This window comes from Solanum stenotomum, chromosome 1, assembly GCF_019186545.1.
Source record: "Solanum stenotomum isolate F172 chromosome 1, ASM1918654v1, whole genome shotgun sequence".
Classification (NCBI taxonomy): domain Eukaryota; kingdom Viridiplantae; phylum Streptophyta; class Magnoliopsida; order Solanales; family Solanaceae; genus Solanum; species Solanum stenotomum.
Window position 1 is genome coordinate 3,817,570 of NC_064282.1, and position 19,048 is coordinate 3,836,617.

General features: G+C 31.6%; 2 protein-coding genes across 2 annotated transcripts; one reads left to right on the top strand and one right to left on the bottom strand.

Annotated features, from left to right (window-relative positions):
- Positions 1 to 6,480: 6,480 nt before the first annotated feature.
- Positions 6,481 to 11,822, top strand: LOC125848809 (wax ester synthase/diacylglycerol acyltransferase 11-like). The gene is made up of 7 exons (XM_049528752.1): positions 6,481 to 7,026; positions 7,139 to 7,380; positions 10,426 to 10,498; positions 10,585 to 10,652; positions 10,721 to 10,933; positions 11,088 to 11,225; positions 11,331 to 11,822. The coding sequence occupies exons 1-7, from the start codon at positions 6,528 to 6,530 to the stop codon at positions 11,484 to 11,486; spliced, it is 1,389 nt and encodes a 462-aa protein (XP_049384709.1). The 5' UTR covers positions 6,481 to 6,527; the 3' UTR covers positions 11,487 to 11,822.
- A 1,367-nt stretch (positions 11,823 to 13,189) lies between these two features.
- On the bottom strand, positions 13,190 to 17,934 carry LOC125871832 (filament-like plant protein 7). The gene is made up of 6 exons (XM_049552518.1): positions 17,830 to 17,934; positions 16,839 to 16,946; positions 16,478 to 16,622; positions 14,533 to 16,339; positions 14,383 to 14,443; positions 13,190 to 13,807 (listed from the first exon to the last, which is right to left on the bottom strand). The coding sequence occupies exons 2-6, from the start codon at positions 16,938 to 16,940 to the stop codon at positions 13,391 to 13,393; spliced, it is 2,532 nt and encodes an 843-aa protein (XP_049408475.1). The 5' UTR covers positions 16,941 to 16,946; positions 17,830 to 17,934; the 3' UTR covers positions 13,190 to 13,390.
- Positions 17,935 to 19,048: the final 1,114 nt, after the last annotated feature.

Sequence of the window (19,048 nt, forward strand, 5' to 3'; positions counted from 1 at the left end):
TCCAAGGCCCAAATTTGCGCAAATGCTTTTAACTGAGCCCAATTAATCTCATCTGATGCCTAGGCCCAATTTTAGCTATTGTCTGGACCACCGGTCTTCACTAGTCATTAATAGGCCTTCGATAGCATGACATCCCATTTTTCACGGATTAATGTTGGACAAATTACTTAATTACACTCATTTACTTATCTTAATATCCATTTATCCCTACTTATTTCAAAATTTTCAAAAATCCCTTATTTACCTATGTATCTTGCATGTATCCCGTGCACAACGCTATGTATCCCGCTATGTGGAATGTATCAAACGCTATGTATTCCGTGCACAATGCTATGTATCCCGCATGTATACCGTGCACAACGTTATGCATCCCGCTATGTGGAATGTATCAAACCTAATGTATCTTGTGCACAACACTATGTATCCTGCTATGTGGAATGTATCAAACCTAATGTATCCCTTGAACAACGCTATGTATTCCGCTATGTGGAATGTATCAAACTTAATGTATCCCGTGCACAACGCTATGTATCCCGCAAACATCATTTTTAAGGGATTTTTGGTAAATAGAAAACTAGAAGGGATAGGATGTTATTTAGTACTTATAATATGTGGTTCCTATAATTTATACATTAATGTTTATACTTTACTAGTTGGCAACATATAGCTGTATTTTATTTTCTTGACAAAAAATAGTTTTTAAAAATTAAATTTTACAATAAATAGCCCACGTATTGGGAAATTTTTTTAAAATTAAATTAAATAATTTTAGGAGATGGCAGCATGATGTCCTTTTTTATTGGAAAGTGGTTTTTTTCTCCCTTTTTTTCTCTTCTTTCCCATACACACACGATTCTTTTGAATGGTGCTTTGTTATTGATTATGTAAATATTTATTGAATTCCTCTTCTTCATTACTTTATATAAAAGATGATTTAATTTCTTGTTTATTAGTTTTACATATTGAATTCTATAAAAATATTTGTCCATAGTGTCTATTTTTTCTCTTTCGCTTTTAAATTCTTGATGGTTTGTTGATGTCTACCCGTAAATTTCTCTAATTGTTAGCCTATGTTTGATCCCCTCTTGTATAGTTGTTCAAATTTTTTTGGGGTTTTAATTTTTTAAATTGAAGGTTATATCTAATTTAGGCAAAAATTTACATAATAGTAATTAATTGTGGGTATCAATTGTCATGCTTGAGAAAGTTATCCTAGAATTATTCATAAAAATGGAGATTTTGATTCTAATTTTGTGGATTCTCCATCCATAACTCTAAATTTTATAGCCATGTAAGTTCTTCTCGTTATCCGCTTCAACTTGTGTCTTTGCTATCGAGCATTTTAAATTTCATTTGCAATCCTCATTTACTGAAGAAAGAATTTGGAATGTATTCAAATTTTGAGAGAATGAATACAAGGATATGTATACATGAATGCAATGCATACATGATGTTTATGATTTAAAAAAATCTTCAATGCAGTGTATACATATTATAAGTGAATGAAGATATAAAGTGTTTGATTTTTTAATATGTATACACTAGAGGGAATAATATAGCTATAAATGTATACTAATACTAAGTGAATGAATAGACCACTCTTCTACCTATATATACAATCATCAAGTATACAATTGGATTTTTTTTTATCAAGTAACGAACAAAAAAATATATGAAAATACATAATTTACATTTTTAGGCGGTTACGTATTGTATATATAATTTTTTATGTTTCCATTATTTTTGTTGTTTAGTGATATTGGTTATACAAGGAAAACAAAAAAAAAANNATGTATAAAATGGCTAATTGTATACCAAATCAGATGGCAAAAAAATGGGATGTTTACTGCGAATTACAAATAAAATAAACTATGGTTGTAACATTTAATTTGAATTAATAGTTTGTTATTTCATACAATTTTTCCTTCTAATTAACCTTTTCGGCAGGTAATAGCAGAGCCCAGATTCCAAGGCCCAAATTTACGCAAATGATTTTAACTGAGCCCAATTAATCTCATCTGATGCCTAGGCCCAATTTTAGCTATTGTCTGGACCACTGGCCTTCACTAGTCATTAATAGGCCTTCGATAGCATGACATCCCATTTTTCACGGATTAATGTAATTAAAAATTAAATAGGGATAGATTGTAATTTCATATTAAAACTATGTGATTCCTAAAATTTATACTTTACTAGTTGGCAACATATAGCCGTATTTTATTTTCTTGACAAAAAATGGTTTTTAAAAATTAAATTTTACAATAAATTGCCCACGTATTGGAAAGTTTTTTTTAATTAAATTAAATAATTTTAGGAGGTGGCAGCATGATGTCCTTTTTTTATTGAAAAGTGGTTTTTTTTCTCCCTTTTTTTCTCTTCTTTCCCATACACACACACGATTCTTTTGAATGGTGTTTTTTTATTGATTATGTAAATATTTATTCAATTCTTCTTCTTCATTACTTTAAATAAAAGATGATTTAATTTCTTGTTTATTAGTTTTACATATTGAATTCTATAAAAATATTTGTCCATAGTGTCTATTTTTTCTCTTTCGCTTTTAAATTCTTGATGGTTTGTTGATGTCTACCCGTAAATTTCTCTAATTGTTAGCCTATGTTTGATCCCCTCTTGTATTGTCGTTCAATTTTTTTTGGGGTTTTAATTTTTTAAATTGAAGGTTATATCTAATTTAGGCAAAAATTTACATAATAGTAATTAATTGTGGGTATCAATTGTCATGCTTGAGAAAGTTATCCTAGAATTATTCATAAAAATGGAGATTTTGATTCTAATTTTGTGGATTCTCCATCCATAACTCTAAATTTTATAGCCATGTAAGTTCTTCTTGTTATCCGCTTCGACTTGTGTCTTTGCTATTGAGCATTTTAAATTTCATGTGCAATCCTCATTTACTGAAGAAAGAATTTGGAATGTATTCAAATTTTGAGAGAATGAATACAAGGATATGTATACATGAATGCAAGGCATACATGATGTTCACGATTAAAAAAAAATCTTCAATGCAGTGTATACATATTATAAGTTAATGACTACATAAAGTGTTTGATTTTTTAATATGTATACACTGGAGGGGATAACATAGCTATAAATGTATACTAATACTAAGTGTAAGAATACACCGTTCTTCTACCTATATACAATCATCAAGTATACAATTGGAATTTTTTTTATCAAGTAACGAACAAAAAAATATATAAAAATACATAATTTACGTTTTTAGGCGGTTACGTATTGTATATATAATTTTTTTATGTTTCCGTTCTTTTTGTTGTTTAGTGATATTGGTTATACAAGGAAAAAAAAAAAAAAACCTATTAAAATGTCATTTATTAATTTGGGTCATTTTGTGTTTATTTTTTATTTGTCTATTAAATGCTAATTAATATTGAGCTATTTATTGCTAATTATAACTATCAATTGTATATATATGGCATTTCCTCCATTCTATTCTTATTTTTTGGCTGATTGTTTCTTTTTAGGATAAATGTTTACTAGATGATTATTTCTTTGTTTCTTGTGCTGCAATTTTTGAATCATTGATCTGAAGTTTTTTTTTTTAACAAAATAAAAATCTTATGAGAAAAATGTTAATTCATGATTTAAATTTTTATATTATAGATAATACTTAATAGTCTATTATTTTTTTGGTTTCAAAGATTATATTTGCACAACATTTAATAATAAGGAAAAGAAAAATCTAAATAGTAAACTAAAATGAGACATTTGCCTGAGTCAGCCTGATTTAGTTGATTCAATCAACGGTTGATCAATCAATATCTATTTCCACCAATCAAAACACAATGGAAGTAAAATAAAACTAAAAGCCCCATATGCATTGAAAAATCTCGAATATATGAATATCGTTCAACGAAAATACATAGATGGTCAACATTAGCTACCTTGTAGAAAGAAAAAAAAAATCCCAAATTACATTTATAATCATTGCATAAAAATAAGACGATTTAGTTGATTGAGCAGGTGATCTTATATATTGTATTTTTAAAATTTGAAATTCTCTACATATTTTCTCAATCGAGCTCAATTCACAGGACTTTTTTAATACAATTACCTTCCATATGTAATCTATGAACATTATATTACAACGAAATTTATCTTATGCATATTAAAAACTAGAAACTGTTGATTCCCTTAGAAAAAAAAATATTAGCTACCCAACAAAATCATCTAGACAGATCAAAGCAAGAACCTAAGTCACACGTCACTTCTTTTTCAACTAAAAAAAAAAAAAGACCCCCAATGAAGACAAGACATTAATGAATATTTAATTTTAGTGCAATTAATTTGGGTTTAAAAAGAGATAGAATCAATTTTTAGTATTTCTCTTAATATCGACAATCAAAACAATTTCATGTAGAGTGAACGTTAAATTCAACTGACATAAATAAAATAACATTTAATACTACTACATATTACAATATTCGCCTAATACATATTAAGTGAACTATTAAATTCAACTGACATAAATAAAATAATATTTAATACTACTACATATTACAATATTCGCCTAATACATATTAAGTGAACTATTGGGGTCTAATTCATTCTTAAAAAATATATTTAAGAATATAAATTAAAAGTTATTTTTCACTTTTATTCTTTTAATTATTTTTCTAAAAAATATAAAGTAATTAAGAATCTCATTAATAAAAAAATAAAAGTCTGAACCATTCTAATGAACTCTAAAACAAATTACTCATTTTAAACTATAATTTTCTCCTCGACAATTTATTTAATATGAACAAGAAATTATTATGAACCCATTTAATCTGGTTGATAGCCTATTAAACGAATTAACGAATATCATTCAACATAAATACATGTCAACATTAGAGCTACCCAAGGAAAGAAAAATATCGAATTACATAAAATAATTTCACGAAAATAATCCAGACAGATCCAAAAAAACAACAANTACCCATTCTGCCACAGTTACATGGAATAGAGGACGTGGGAGTTATGGCGTTTCATTGCTACAACGGTATGCATTTGTGCCTAATTACTTAGTGGTCAATTAATGACCATATGTATTATGGACTTTGCTGCTTTCTGATGAACGTGAACGTTAGCATAGTCAAAGTCCTCTCCTTTATTTCATTCTTTTATTCCTCCATTATACCTTGTAACCTATGTAACTCCTAAGGCCATTTATCTTCACTATTTACTACTCATTATCTTCCTATCAATTGGTAGGAAGACTTCCTCAACTATAAATAGTGATAGTCTTCATTTGGTTTGGGAGATACTACACACAAAAAAAATATAGAGTGAAAGAGTTAGTCAAAAAGGAGAGTTCTTATTAGTTGAAGGAAGATGTTCTTTTTGTGGAGCTTTGAACTCAACTCTTGTCCAGGGTTGTTGAGTTATATATTGTGAATAAGTTGTTGTATCCTAGAGGGGACAAGTCAAGAAAGGACTACTGCTGGACCAATGAAAACATTTGTTGCAGTGGGCTTGAATCTCCTTAAAGAGAGTGAGATATCCGCGCCTCAGCCTGAAGAGATTTATTTCTTCATTTTTATTTTCAATTGTAAATTATTATTATAACCATAATTATTGTGAGAAGTCGGCGCATAATGAACCCATTTAATCTGGTTGATAGACCTATTAAATGAATTAACGAATATCATTCAACATAAATAGATGTCAACATTAGAGCTACCCAAGGAAAGAAAAATATCGAATTACATAAAATAATTTCACGAAAATAATCCAGACAGATCCAAAAAAACAACAACCTAAGTAAGACGCCACTAAGAAAAGGGGACAACTTGGGTCACACAAGTTAATAGCCAATATTTGGTACCTACCAAAAATAAATTTAGCGCTACATTTGTACACCAATTAATTTGGGTAGAAAATATCCACAAAAAGTAGTTGAATTAGTATAGTACATGTGATATTTCATAAGGAAGGTTAAACATTGGTTATTTTTTTAATCAAACATGAGACCATTACATCAAATTTATTCGGTAGAATTTCTTGTATAGGAGCGAATTCATTCCGTACGCGTTCGATAAGTAGAGTTTTCAGAAGTTTTTATTTAAAGGGGTTAAAATAGAGATAAAATCAACTTTTAGAAGCTATTAAATTAGTGTTTATAAAATAAAAGTAATAATTTCAAAATAAAATATAGAATTATTGTTGTATCTCACGTTCTACCTGAAGTACTTACTCTAGAATAATGAAAAGATATTAATAACAGCTTCAATAAAGAGAATATATTTGGAATCCGATAACAGAACTTCAAATTTAACTGATGTATATAACAGAATATAATAGTAATACTATAATATTACATTTATTGGTTACTATAACTTTAAAATTATTTGTGTTATCCGACCACTAAAAAGTGATGAAAGGTTAAAAGTTTTTTTTCGTTCTCGAATTCAAATCCGTGAGATTAGTAAATTGCTTTGCCTATTTAAAGGAATGAGTTTTGTTACTTACGCTAAAGTTTAGGCAGTTGTGCTCTGTTTCAAAATATGACCATGACAGAGAGAGACGAGCCTTTGACGCCGGCCGGCCGATTATTCGTCCAGCCGGGGATGGACCAAATCATCAATTGCGCCGTTTCCCTCGACGATCCAATCGACGTTGACGCCGTCAAATTGGAAATAAGCAATTCCATATTGGTTAAACATCCCAGATTCTCGAGCATCATGCTCAAAGACTCATGTGGCCGTGAACGATGGCGTAAAACTGAAGTCAACGTCGATGATCACTTCATTATTCGCCATCAACCACTCACTGATGATCCTTTAATTTCCGATGAAGATGCTGTTAACGATTACTTAGCGGATCTCTCTGTTTCAACTCCGCTTAGTTTAACGAAGCCTATTTGGGAATTTCATCTTCTCTTAGCCCATAATTCGGCCGTTTTGAGACTTCATCATGCTCTTGGTGATGGAATTTCACTTATGTCCATGTTCATGTCTTGTTGCCGGAGAGCCGATGATCCTAATCAGCGCCCCACAACTCAAGGTACTTACCTCTGCTCTTTATGTGACTATCTCATTTAAAAGCTCAGAAATAAATTTGACGGTTGGAAATATTTCTATCAGATTATTTTTTTACTTGATTATATTTTCGACAGGGGTAGGGACATCAAGTTCATCAAACAATCGGAATGTATGGAGGTTGTTGAAGAAGTTGGTGATGGTGATATGGTATACGGTAGTGTATGTTACAGAGTTTAGTTTGAGGAGTTTGTGGTTGAAGGATAAGAAGACAGCCATAAGCGGCGGAGCTGGAGTTGAGCTATGGCCGCGGAAACTGGCGACGGCCAAGTTCAAGATTGACGATATGAAGACGGTCAAAAAAGCCATCGATAATGCGGTAAGTTAATTTCTCCTACACCTCTAATTAATCGCATGCCGTTGGGGTTGGAATTTTTAATTTTAAATTGATTTAGAGTTTATTTAATAGTTCAAAACCTCATAGTATATATTTTTTTATTTTATAATTATATATATCTTTAATTTATTTGATTACTAAATAATGAATTACCGATTTCATGTGTTGACTTTTAGTTTTTTTTTTTTAATTTTATTTCAATACTAGTGTTTGATACGAAAGACAAATATTTTTCATGAAAAATGAATTTCTAAAAAATATTTTCTTGAAAAATATGTAGGTTTCTTATATATTTTTTTCTAATGTTTGATAAGCAAGAAAATATTATTCCAAGAGCATTTATATGTTATCTAGCAAATATTATGAAGGCGGAATGTGATAGAGAGCAACGATTCGGGGTGAGATGGTGGAGGGTTGGGGGAGTATAGGTGGGTGGGGAGAATAAAATAAACTTGGAATGCAACTTATTTTTGCTAAGAAAAGTAAATATTTTGACCAACCAGAAAATTAAAAAATATTTTCTCCCTACCAAACACAAATATAAGTTCATCACACAAATGATGAGTTTAATAAATTATATACAAACTACAAAGTACATTTAATGATTATAACAAGTGTTATATCTTACTTTTATTAAAAGGACATATTCCAAATTTTAAGAAAGTTTACTTATACATATTCTTTGAGGATCTATTAATATAAAAAAAATAAAAAAATTATACATATGTTTGTTCCTAGAATGTTGAGGACACAGGAACTACACGATCAGGGGCGGACCTAGGTGGACCCTAGGGGTTCACCCTAACCCCCTCGTAAAAAAATTATATTGTATATATAACGTCAAATTCTATTTTTATATGTATATATATTATAATGAATCCCCTGAAAACAAAATATAGGCTTAGCTTAGTGGATAAGTGGTTCAACAAATGTCTCTAGGTCACGAATTCGAATCCCATGGACAACATTTTTGCCCTCCTTCAAATGCTTTGAAAAATGGAACTTTTGGGCTTAGACTTTCTTCTTCTTTTTCATTATTTTTTTCTTTTGTTCCATTTCTTCTTTTTAATTTGTTTTTGTTTAAATTTATTAGGCACATTCTTTTTTCATATACTAACTTGAATAACTTTTTTAAAAAATGATGAATTATATTTAAATAGAAATTGAGATAGAAATATAATTAATTTATTTTTAAAAAGGTAAATTAGATGTAATTGAATGAAGAAACTTAAATATCGTCAACATATCCTTTCAAAAATATTAATTTATAGAATTCATGAAATTTCTTTTATATTTTTAATTTTATTTTAGAGAGATGGAAACTAAACATATTTGATTTATTCGTTATTTGTCTTTTTTACAAATTATGACTAACCTAGTAAATTGAACTATATGAACTAAAAAAATTGACTATGTTATTTATTTATCTTTTGAATATGCATTATAATGTTAGTAACTCTATTTTTACACACTTTTAGAGAATATTGACGATTTTCATAGGAATATGTGATTGAATGGATGCTAATTTAAAAAAAATTAAAAGTGAAAAATAAAGTAAAACATTACAAAATAAAAGTATAAAAAGCACAAGAAATTTTAAGAATGCTCGATAGAGCAGGATAAAAGTAGAAAGAAATGATTAATATGGTATGATAAATTAGTAAGTTAAATTTAGCATGATAAGGTAAATATTTTTCTTTCCCGTCTTGCTCCCTTTTTCATCATTTAATTTTCACGTGTTTTAGGAGTTAACTTATGTAATACAGTCAATCCACTAAAATTCGTATAAATGTCTTTGTCCTCGATATCTTTGATTAGTTTAGTTTTTACTTTATGAACTAATGAAATATATATGGTTGTTGTACAAAGAGCATGCCGAGGGACTACTACCCTCACCGCACACTTGCATTACCACCTGAACTTCTCCTTTATACTTTGAACCTCCTGAGCAAAAATTTTGATTCCGCCACTGTACACGTGTGAATTAATTATAATTACTTTTCTTCCTTTTTTCCCTTCTCAATTCAATAGAATTTTATAAAAGAAAAAGCTCTCATTTATAACTTAAAAGGAATATATTCTTCCTCTTTTTTCTTCTCCGTTCATTTTAATGTAACGTATTAATTTCTTCTTTTTTGTAAACCTATTCTATTTCACGTCAACTTAATTGTTCATACCTCACGAGAAACGTGTTGATTTCTTATTCTTCTTTTTTTCCCAACCCTAGAAAATGCTTTTTTAAAAAAACAAGTTGATTTTATACGTTCCAAATATAAGAAAATGACAAAATATTTTACAAAATATAAACTGCTTGTCAAGTTGTGATTCACTGCTGTCAAGTTTGAGGAAAAGTCATACGCTGATAACCACAAAAGATCACCCCAAGCAAATGACGTGGCCCTAACCTCTCTTTTTGTTTCTTTTTATTTATTTATTTATTATTATAAATTATTATGGATATTAAATTCCCCAAATTGGACCGGTCATGGTTCTCAACCCCACCTTATTATTATTATTATCATTATATATATATATATATTAAAAGAAAAAAATAAATAGACTACGCGTCTGTTTGTATTGACTTAAAAAGAAAAATAGTAGTTTTAAGTAAAAAATAAAAAGTTAAATTGAAATGACTTTTAAGTCAAAAAATAAAGTAGGGGAGACTTATTTTTTGTTTTTGACTTATTTTAAGTTATATTAAACTTACTTTAAATCATTGTCAACATTTTCTAACTTATTTTAAGTCATTTTTTAACTTATTTTAAATTATTTTTTATATTTGTCAAACACTTTCACAAATAAAAAACTGACATAAAGTAAATTTGACCAACTTTTAAGTCAATCCAATCACCCTCTACTTACCAGTCTTATGGTAGAAAATATTCTTCTGTTTTAATGAATCTCACTTTATGTTTTACGGGAAATAGTTATAACCTTGATGAAAGTAAATGTAGACAAACATATTTGACTGGTACTAATAAATATGCAACTGCTTAATTGATTTCTTAATTTTGTTATTTGTAGACCATCAACGATGTCCTCTTTGGAGTTATATCATGTGGGCTCTCTAGGTACCTGGATCTGCGTTCACCCAAAGGTATATATATATAAAAAACAACTCCTTTAATCACACATTCGATATAATGATGGTTGGGCCAGTCAACTAACTCAATTCATTTGCAGCTCTGAAAGAAGGGCTTCAAATGACTGGAGTTGCCATGATCAATTTAAGAAAACAATCTGGATTACAGGTGAAATTTTAATTTTGTTAGACAGTAATAGTATCAAACGTTTTATTTTATTATTTTTATTTTTGCAGGACTTTTCAGAGTTGATGAAAAGCAAATCTGGAGCACGGTGGGGTAACAAATTTGGGATGCTACTGTTACCAGTTTATTATCACAAAGGAGGAAGTGATCCATTGCAGTTTGTTAAGAGAGCTAAAGCAATGATAGACAAGAAAAAGTTATCACTAGAGGGGCCTTGCTCCTATAAAATTGGAGACTTCATCATGTCCATTTTTGGTCCTAAGGTACACTACTATTTACTATTTTGAGGTGTCATAAAGTTAAACGTCAAAATGAGTCAAGTTAATAAACGAGTCATGAACTAATGATCCAAAATGAGACTAAGAAAAGTATTTTTTTTTTTTACTTATTGTACTGTTGTGTGTTTGTGGTGTGTAGTTAGCTACCTTGCTCAACTACAGAATTGTTAGCAATACAACTTTCACAATTTCAAATGTGATCGGCCCTCCAGAGGATATCACCTTCGGAGGGAACCACATATCGTCTGTTAGAGTCACTTCTACTGCCCTCTCCCATGTAAGTTTCTTAACGTATTCAACTTGTCTGCATCAACTTTACCAGTTATGTCAATACTCCCTTTCAGGCTCTAATTGTGCCTATATATGCTACATATTAATGCAGGCAATCACAATGCACATGGTGAGCTATGCAGGAAGAGCTGACATGCAAATATTGGTGGCTAAAGATATCATCCCAGATCCTAAAGTTCTAGCCAAGTGTTTTCAGGATGCCTTACTGGAAATGAAGGAAGCTGCTCAAGCTGTTGCTAAAGATTAAAGGATTTAACTTGTACACATCGACAACGTAAAGAACTTTTTTTTTCTTCATACACTATCATTGTAGTTTAATGTGTTACACTATATTGTTTGCCTTATTCCTCTTATAATGGGAAGTAAGGTATATATAGTTATCTTTTTAGGTAAAACTTAGTGATTTACTCATAAAAATCAATCAATCAATCAAGTGAGACAAAGGATGGGGATATGTAATTTAATGGTACAGTTATTTGTAAAAAAGTTGAGACAGAAGTTCCTGACATTCTCTTTGTTGCTATTATTGGACTGTAAATTACTCCTAATGAATTGGCACATTCATTGAGGCCTCTTTATGAGTGTTTCATTTTTCTTCCTTCCAAATGCTGTTCTGCTCTTCTTGATTCTACAAAGTGATTGATTTACTTTATCTCTTGCAACACTAAGCAACAACAACGACATACCTAGTGTAATACCACAAGTGGGGTATGAGGAGAGTAATAAGTAGGCGTTTGGCCATGCGATATCATATTACGATATGATGTCGTGAGATGAAATCAGCGTTTGGACATGCGATTTTACGCTGATTTCATCTCATGATTCCATATCATGAGAGGTGATATCATATTCTCCAAAACCATGACATGGAATCACCATGTGATTTCATATCATGATTTGAGATATTTTAATACAATAATTGATCCATGAGTTTATATTTTGTTAAAACAACCCCACATTTATATCTAAAATTTATAATCACATCATTACTTTTTAAAATTTATTATTCTCACCAATATAAAATTTATTATCACTTTAAATTTGGTGAATATAAATGATAAAGTAGAAATTCATTTGGTGAATATAAATGAGAACAAAGGGAGTAATACTTTTTTGATTTTTCATAATAAAAAAAAACGTCTTAATCTTATGACTAAGCATAATATTGATAAAAGACAATTTTCATTGGCGGTGCCGCACTTTCTTAATCTTAGTATTTGCAAAATGTTCGTTCACATGACTGAAGGATATCAAGTCCAATTGATTGAGGACTTAGGAAAATTTGATCAATTAGTTATTAATATTTAGTCAAGTGGACTAGTTATAATTTTTTTGATTAAATTTTATTAGAAGTGTTTTTGACTCAAACTTGTGGTAACTTTTTAAAATTTCGTTATTCAATAATATTTAACTATTGATTTTTCTTGTAAATAGTTAGAAGTTAGTGATGTTTGTTAATTTTTATCTTAGTGCATTTAACTTCTAAGTTAATATTTACTCACTAATGTATGTTTTTTTTCTACTTTATAGGTTATTTGTAAGAGTAGTTGAGAGATATGAACATATCAAGTACAATTTATGTTCAATTTTTTTTAATTAAATTAAAGTTAGATGAAACAATTATTTAACTGAAGAACAAATAACTTTGTAATAATTTATTATGCGATTTTATAATTTTTGTTTATTTGATAAGATTGAATAAACAATTGGGGCTATTTTAATAGTTTTACAACTTATGGGATTTTTATGTTTATGAGAAAATATACAACACAAAAATTCCATATCGCATGTCCAAACAAACCTTCAATTTCATCTCATGATTCCATATCATGATACCATATCGCATGGCCAAACAGGCCCTAAGAGTGTATGCAAACCTTACCCCCTACCTCATAGAAATAAAGAGGTTGTTTCCGATAAACCTTCGGCTTAAAAAAGGTTCTTGCAACATTAAGCAAATGATCAGAGGCTTTTATTACATAAGTACATACAGAGCACACTCAAAAAAATCCATGAAGGTAAGTAACTGAAGTAGTCAATATCCAGGCTGCAGATGCATACCTTACAAAAAGATACATATATCTATGTACATAATGTGTTGATCAAACTAAAAACTGCATACTGAGAAGTAAAAACCCGATTCTTGCACGACTAGAAAGCTTCAATGGCTAAAGGAAAGGCTCTTTTCTTGCTTCTTCCATACTTCTTCCTAAGCAAAAGTTTCCTCAGAAAATTCACCCCTGGCTTCTTGCTTGGCAAAGTTACCATAGTTCCCATATTGGGAGTATTAGCTTCAGGCTGTGGGCTTTGCGTCGCGAGAACTGTATCAATGGTTCTTTGAGGTTCTTCTGCGTTGGGAGAGTCAAGGTTCTCCTTTTCCACGTCATCCTCAGTAAGCATCCGATCAAGTAAAGACATGTGTTTCCTCATTTTCTTACTGCTGGCATTAGTGTCACCAACTGTATTTTCAGTTGGAGGCAAAGCTAGGGCCTTAATTTGCTTTCCTAGGTTCATTATAGTCTCTTGACACTCAGCCAACTTTGCAGAGGCAGCATTTATCTCCCAGCCCTGCCAATTTGAACAATCATTTCTCTACATGACACAGTAGATAAGTACAACATAGCATTCTCCATGATTCTTTTCATTGGAAGTATCATTGATAAGGTATGGAAATAGTATTAATGCAACCAATTTGTAATCATATATAGCACGGATTTATTCATGGGCTAGCAATTAGTTATTAAGTTCGACAAATTATAGCAGTCCCTTTAACACTTAAAATACTACCACTAGTTTTAGGCCTTTGGCAATCAAATTAAGTTTTAATCCCTTACTTGATCTTGCATAATATATCCATAGCAGTGCTGCTACTTACGACATGCAACAGTTGACTGAAATCTATTTTGAGTGGATGCCCAATATCATACAAGTTCCAATACTCGGTCACTAAATGCTTCAGCCGTTAAGGCAGCTAAAGAACTAAGAGTTTACTAGGGTTGAGGTCACACATATATAGATGAAAGAACATGGAGAGGAAAACAATGTCATCGCTGCCTATCGGGGATGGGGAGGGCGGAATGGATGTTGTAACTAGACAAGAGTGACACAAAAGAAAAACTCAAATTGGCAGAAGAGGAACTCACAGTTTGCTGGAGCCCTTTTTCTTGATCCACACCATCCACAGAAATTGTTTTGCCAGTTAAACTGTCAATCAGATATTAGAGAAGTTAGACCCTTTATTCTTTAAAGAACTAGTACTAACTAAGGAATACAAAGTGACAAGTGATGCATACCTTTCAAGTTGGAGTTGAAGCTCAAGACAAGTTCCTTCCAGCTCTTCGCAACAGTGACTTCTATCTTCCAATTCTATTTGAAGAGAAGATAGCTTTGAAAGCATTTCATTTAGTTTAACTCTAGTCACACTAAGCTGGGTGTCAAGATCATCATTGATTGATTTCTGATTTTCGATAAGATCCTCCATCATTCTTTTGGATTCTTTGGCTGTTTCCAGTTCAGCTTGTAGGCCTTCAATAATTTGTTGTGATTGCTGAAGTTCACTTGCCAAGTTTTTGCACTTGTTCCTCGCTACCTGTAGCTTGCCTTGTACATCATTGTTTGAGGACTTCATACTGTTCATCTCAGCTTTCAGTCCTTCATTTTCTTCTTGGAGGATAGGACGCGTCTTCTCCAGTTCGGTTGTTGAACGTAGCATCTTAGGAGATGTCACTGGAGATTTCCAAGTAATGTAACCACTGATGGGAAGCAGTTCAGAATGACCTGCCCAGGTATGTGGAGGGATTACATTGTATGAAGCAACTCTAATGTCCTCTATCAGCTCATTGGCGCCTTTTTTTGAGACACGGCTTTGCTCCATGATTATTTTCAAGATATCATGAAGCCAATTGGAGGATCTCTTCGCCATTGCTTCATTTGAATCACCTGGTCCCACTGGAACTAGTTCCTTACCATTTGAGTCCGTCTGATTTCCATGTGTTTCTATTCTCGAGGAGTCTGATAAAGTGAGACTTGCATCTGAGGGAGGATAAGAACTCCCCATTGTAGAATCAACAGCAACTATTGCAAGTTTCTCCATTTCAACAAAATCATCCATCAGACACATCTCAGAAACCCCATTCATTTTTGAGCAAACACTTTCATCTCTCTTGCTCGTGTCATAACTTGATATTGAGGAAGTTTCATATGATAGTGGACTAGCCAGGGCCAGCTCTTTGGAACCCTTAAGAGAAGAAACTAATCCAAGATGATGCCCACCCTGGCGAATCTCAACTTCTTTCCTAGCTAACAATTCTTTCAAAACTCTGTTCTCTCCCTCCAGATTGCACATACTTTCGACCAAACAATTTATCTCTTTACGGAGAATGTCATGATGGCCTTCCGGGGCTCTGTCCTTAGGAATTAAACCTCCAGTTGGAGGATCAGACTTCCTCCTCCTAATGACAGTCTGATTTTTTTCTTGCATTTCAATTTCATTCTTAACCTTTGACAATGCAACTTGACCTGGAAGCCGCTTGCGAGTTAGAAGACGCAATCTTTGACAATCTGCTTCCAATTTTCTAATTTTCTTCACATTCTCAAGATGCTGCTTATGTGAGGCGTCCAAAGAGCGGTGGCTGAATTCCACCTCTTCATTCCGAATATGGAACTCCCTCTCAAGCATCTGAAATTCGTACCTCAAGAAAGAATTTTCTTTCTCAACAGAATCTAACCTCGACATTAGTGCATTAAACTCTGCTTCCGCCTGTACACCGCTCTTGGTTAGTTCTTCAATTATCTGCCCCTTCACAAGAAGGACCTTATTCAGATGACAATTCTCAAGAGTCAAATTAGCATGCCTTTTATTTGTTTCTGCTAATTTTTCCTCTAACTTTTTGAGCGCCTTCTCAAATTCTTTTGATGTCCTCATTTCAGCATCACGTATTTTTTGCTCGTCATCTTCCCTGAGAGAAGCTAATTGCTGCATGTGATCTTTCAGGGCTGTGTTCAAGTGCATTATCCTTTCATTAGCAGCTTCTCTCTGGTGTACCGCTTCATCGAGTTCCTTTTTAAGGCAAAGTACTTCAGCTTCGGCTTTCTTCTGACCTGAAATAGCATTTCATGTCTTAGAAGTAAACTAGCTCATTTAGAATTGAACTTTAAGCTTAAGAGAAACGGAGAGAACGTAAACTGAGAAAAATGTGCATGAACAATACTGGAAAAACGAAGAAACAAAGTTGTTACCTGCAATAGCTTCTTGTTCCATTTCTGCAGCCTTTATCAATTGCTCATCTTTAGAATTAGACTCACTGAGCGCGGTTGCTAACTTCTCATCTAAGATTTTCAACGATTGCTCCAAATATTCGGTTTCATTTGGAACTGTCTGTTCCTGAACACAATTAATTTATTTTTAGCAAAATGATCCAATAGATCGACCAAGGAATAGCAATGTTATAGAAAACCCAGAAATCAATTGGGAAAAACTCAAGCCTTTTTTCCTAACCGTAGGCATACATTTATGTCAAAATTATCCACAAATTGTACAACAATATGCAGATGCAGTTTACTACGAATAATTGACAGTTAAGAGACAATGTTTAAGTACCTCCATTCCATTTCCTTTAGCAGAATGATCAGATTTGGTGATTGAAACAATTGTCTTCTCTGAAGATCGTTTCTTCGACCATAACCATGACTTCTGGTCCATGATTTACTGTCACCATCATCAAATTCAGTAATGAATTTTTAAGAATTTCCAGAATGCAGATGAAAAAGAATAATAAACAAAAAACAAATAATCGAATTTCAGTCATTTGGCATCTTCTTTAATCATTTATGAGCACTATAAAGGCTATGGACAAACAATTAGAATAATACGGTTAATAAGTTTCTTTTAAAAGAGAGATGATGGTAAGAAAAAAAATATCTAAATTACTAGTATCAGTTTTTGCAAGTTTCACACTAAAGCCTTCTCATTGAAGTTCGGCTTTAGGCCACCCATACTATTGAGCGGCCAAGTAAAATTACTAACCTAGTGAATGTAAAGAAAACAAGGGCATTCATTCCAAGCTCATTTTCTCCGACACCCCCAACCACCACCCCTTGACCAACCCCAATCATCTAAAATTTTAAGAATTTTTCACAAGTTTCCATTTTCAACCACCACCCACCCCAAACCCCTTTTTTGGGTGTGGGTTGTCAGAGTAGAGAGAAATTTTCAACATAACATTAACCCCCCAAATTCATAATCTTGTTTTAGCAAAAGTGAAAAAAACACAGAATAAAAGGCAGTCCTACTGTAAAATTCATTCTACAGTTCCATAATAAAACGGACACAACAAGAAATAAACATTTAAAGAAATAAGAAATGTGAATTTCCAACAAGTTTCATAATCTTGTATGAGCAACAAGTTTCCATTTTCAACCACCACCCCACCCCTTTTTGGGTGTGGGTTGTCAGGGGAATTTTCAAAATTCATAATCTTGTTTTAGCAAAAGGCAATCGTACTGTAAAATTCAACATAACTACGGACAGAACATTTAAAGGGGAACAAAATATGCAAATGAGAGTAACAATGAAGAATAACAAAACTCACCAAGAAGCTCAATCTAGCATGCACCAGTCACTGATAATGTAACAACAGAGTATTCTTGAAAGTAACGTAGTCACTACAAACAAGAAGAAACTTATATATATATAAATAAAAAATGAGTAGCTGTGAAAAATGGAAGCACAAAAATTTCCACCGACAAGTTTACGCACTTGGGAAGTGAAATGAAACAAATACAGTATATATGTGGGTCACCTTCACTTTGGCACAAGGGTAAAAAAGTAGAGTGAGATAAAGTTTTAATTGGAGGGGCCATGTATGGAACCATTTTAACAAACAACAGTTGTTGCTCTCTAATAATGTTACTCTTTCAAGACATGCAAGGTATATACACTACTGTACTAACATCTCCATTCAATATTAACCTTACATGACAACTACACTCATAAATTCTACTTTTATTTTGTTGCTATAATACTATCACAAAATCTTTTAATTCTTTCGTAACGTACAACTTATCAAAAAAATACACGATAAGAAACTAATTCTCACATTATAATGACAAATTTACTAATTTTTCTATAGAGACAAGTATTGAAAACGTTTCTAAATTCAACTTCCCTAAATTATTAATGGTCTTAAAAACACTCATCTACTTGACTAATTAAATTCAGCTAGCGGTCTCAAACTCTTGTAAGAACATGTGACTCTTATTAAAAAATCGAGAGAAGTGTTGAAAACACAACTATACTTTGTGAGAATTTGTGAAAATAGTCATTCAACATCTCTTTATCTAGTTAATTTTGAGGATCATTTAAGCAGTAAATATAATTTTGTAATACTTAACCTTTAAAGAGTAACACTTTACAATTCCCATCAGTAATATAAGCCTGGGAGGCCAAATAGGCAATCTATTTTCACTTTTAATTCATTACATATTGAGTAGTTTGTGACATAAATAGAGGTCAAGATAATTGATTGTTGCATAATGATTTTGTCCCTATATGTTAATACTATATTCTATATTATTTTCCTTTGTATTTAAAGGCTAAAAATAAAAGAAGCATCTTGTCTTGCCTTTGTTTAGAAAAATAACATTTTGTGGACCCTTTTTCTTAGTAAAGGTATCAAATTGGAGATCATGATTTTCTCTTTTTCCTCGTCCGTTGTGTTACTTTGATCTTTATTAATTATAGCTTTTAATCATATTTATTCTATTTGGTTAATTATAATATAGGAAAAGTATCACTTACCTTAGTGGGTT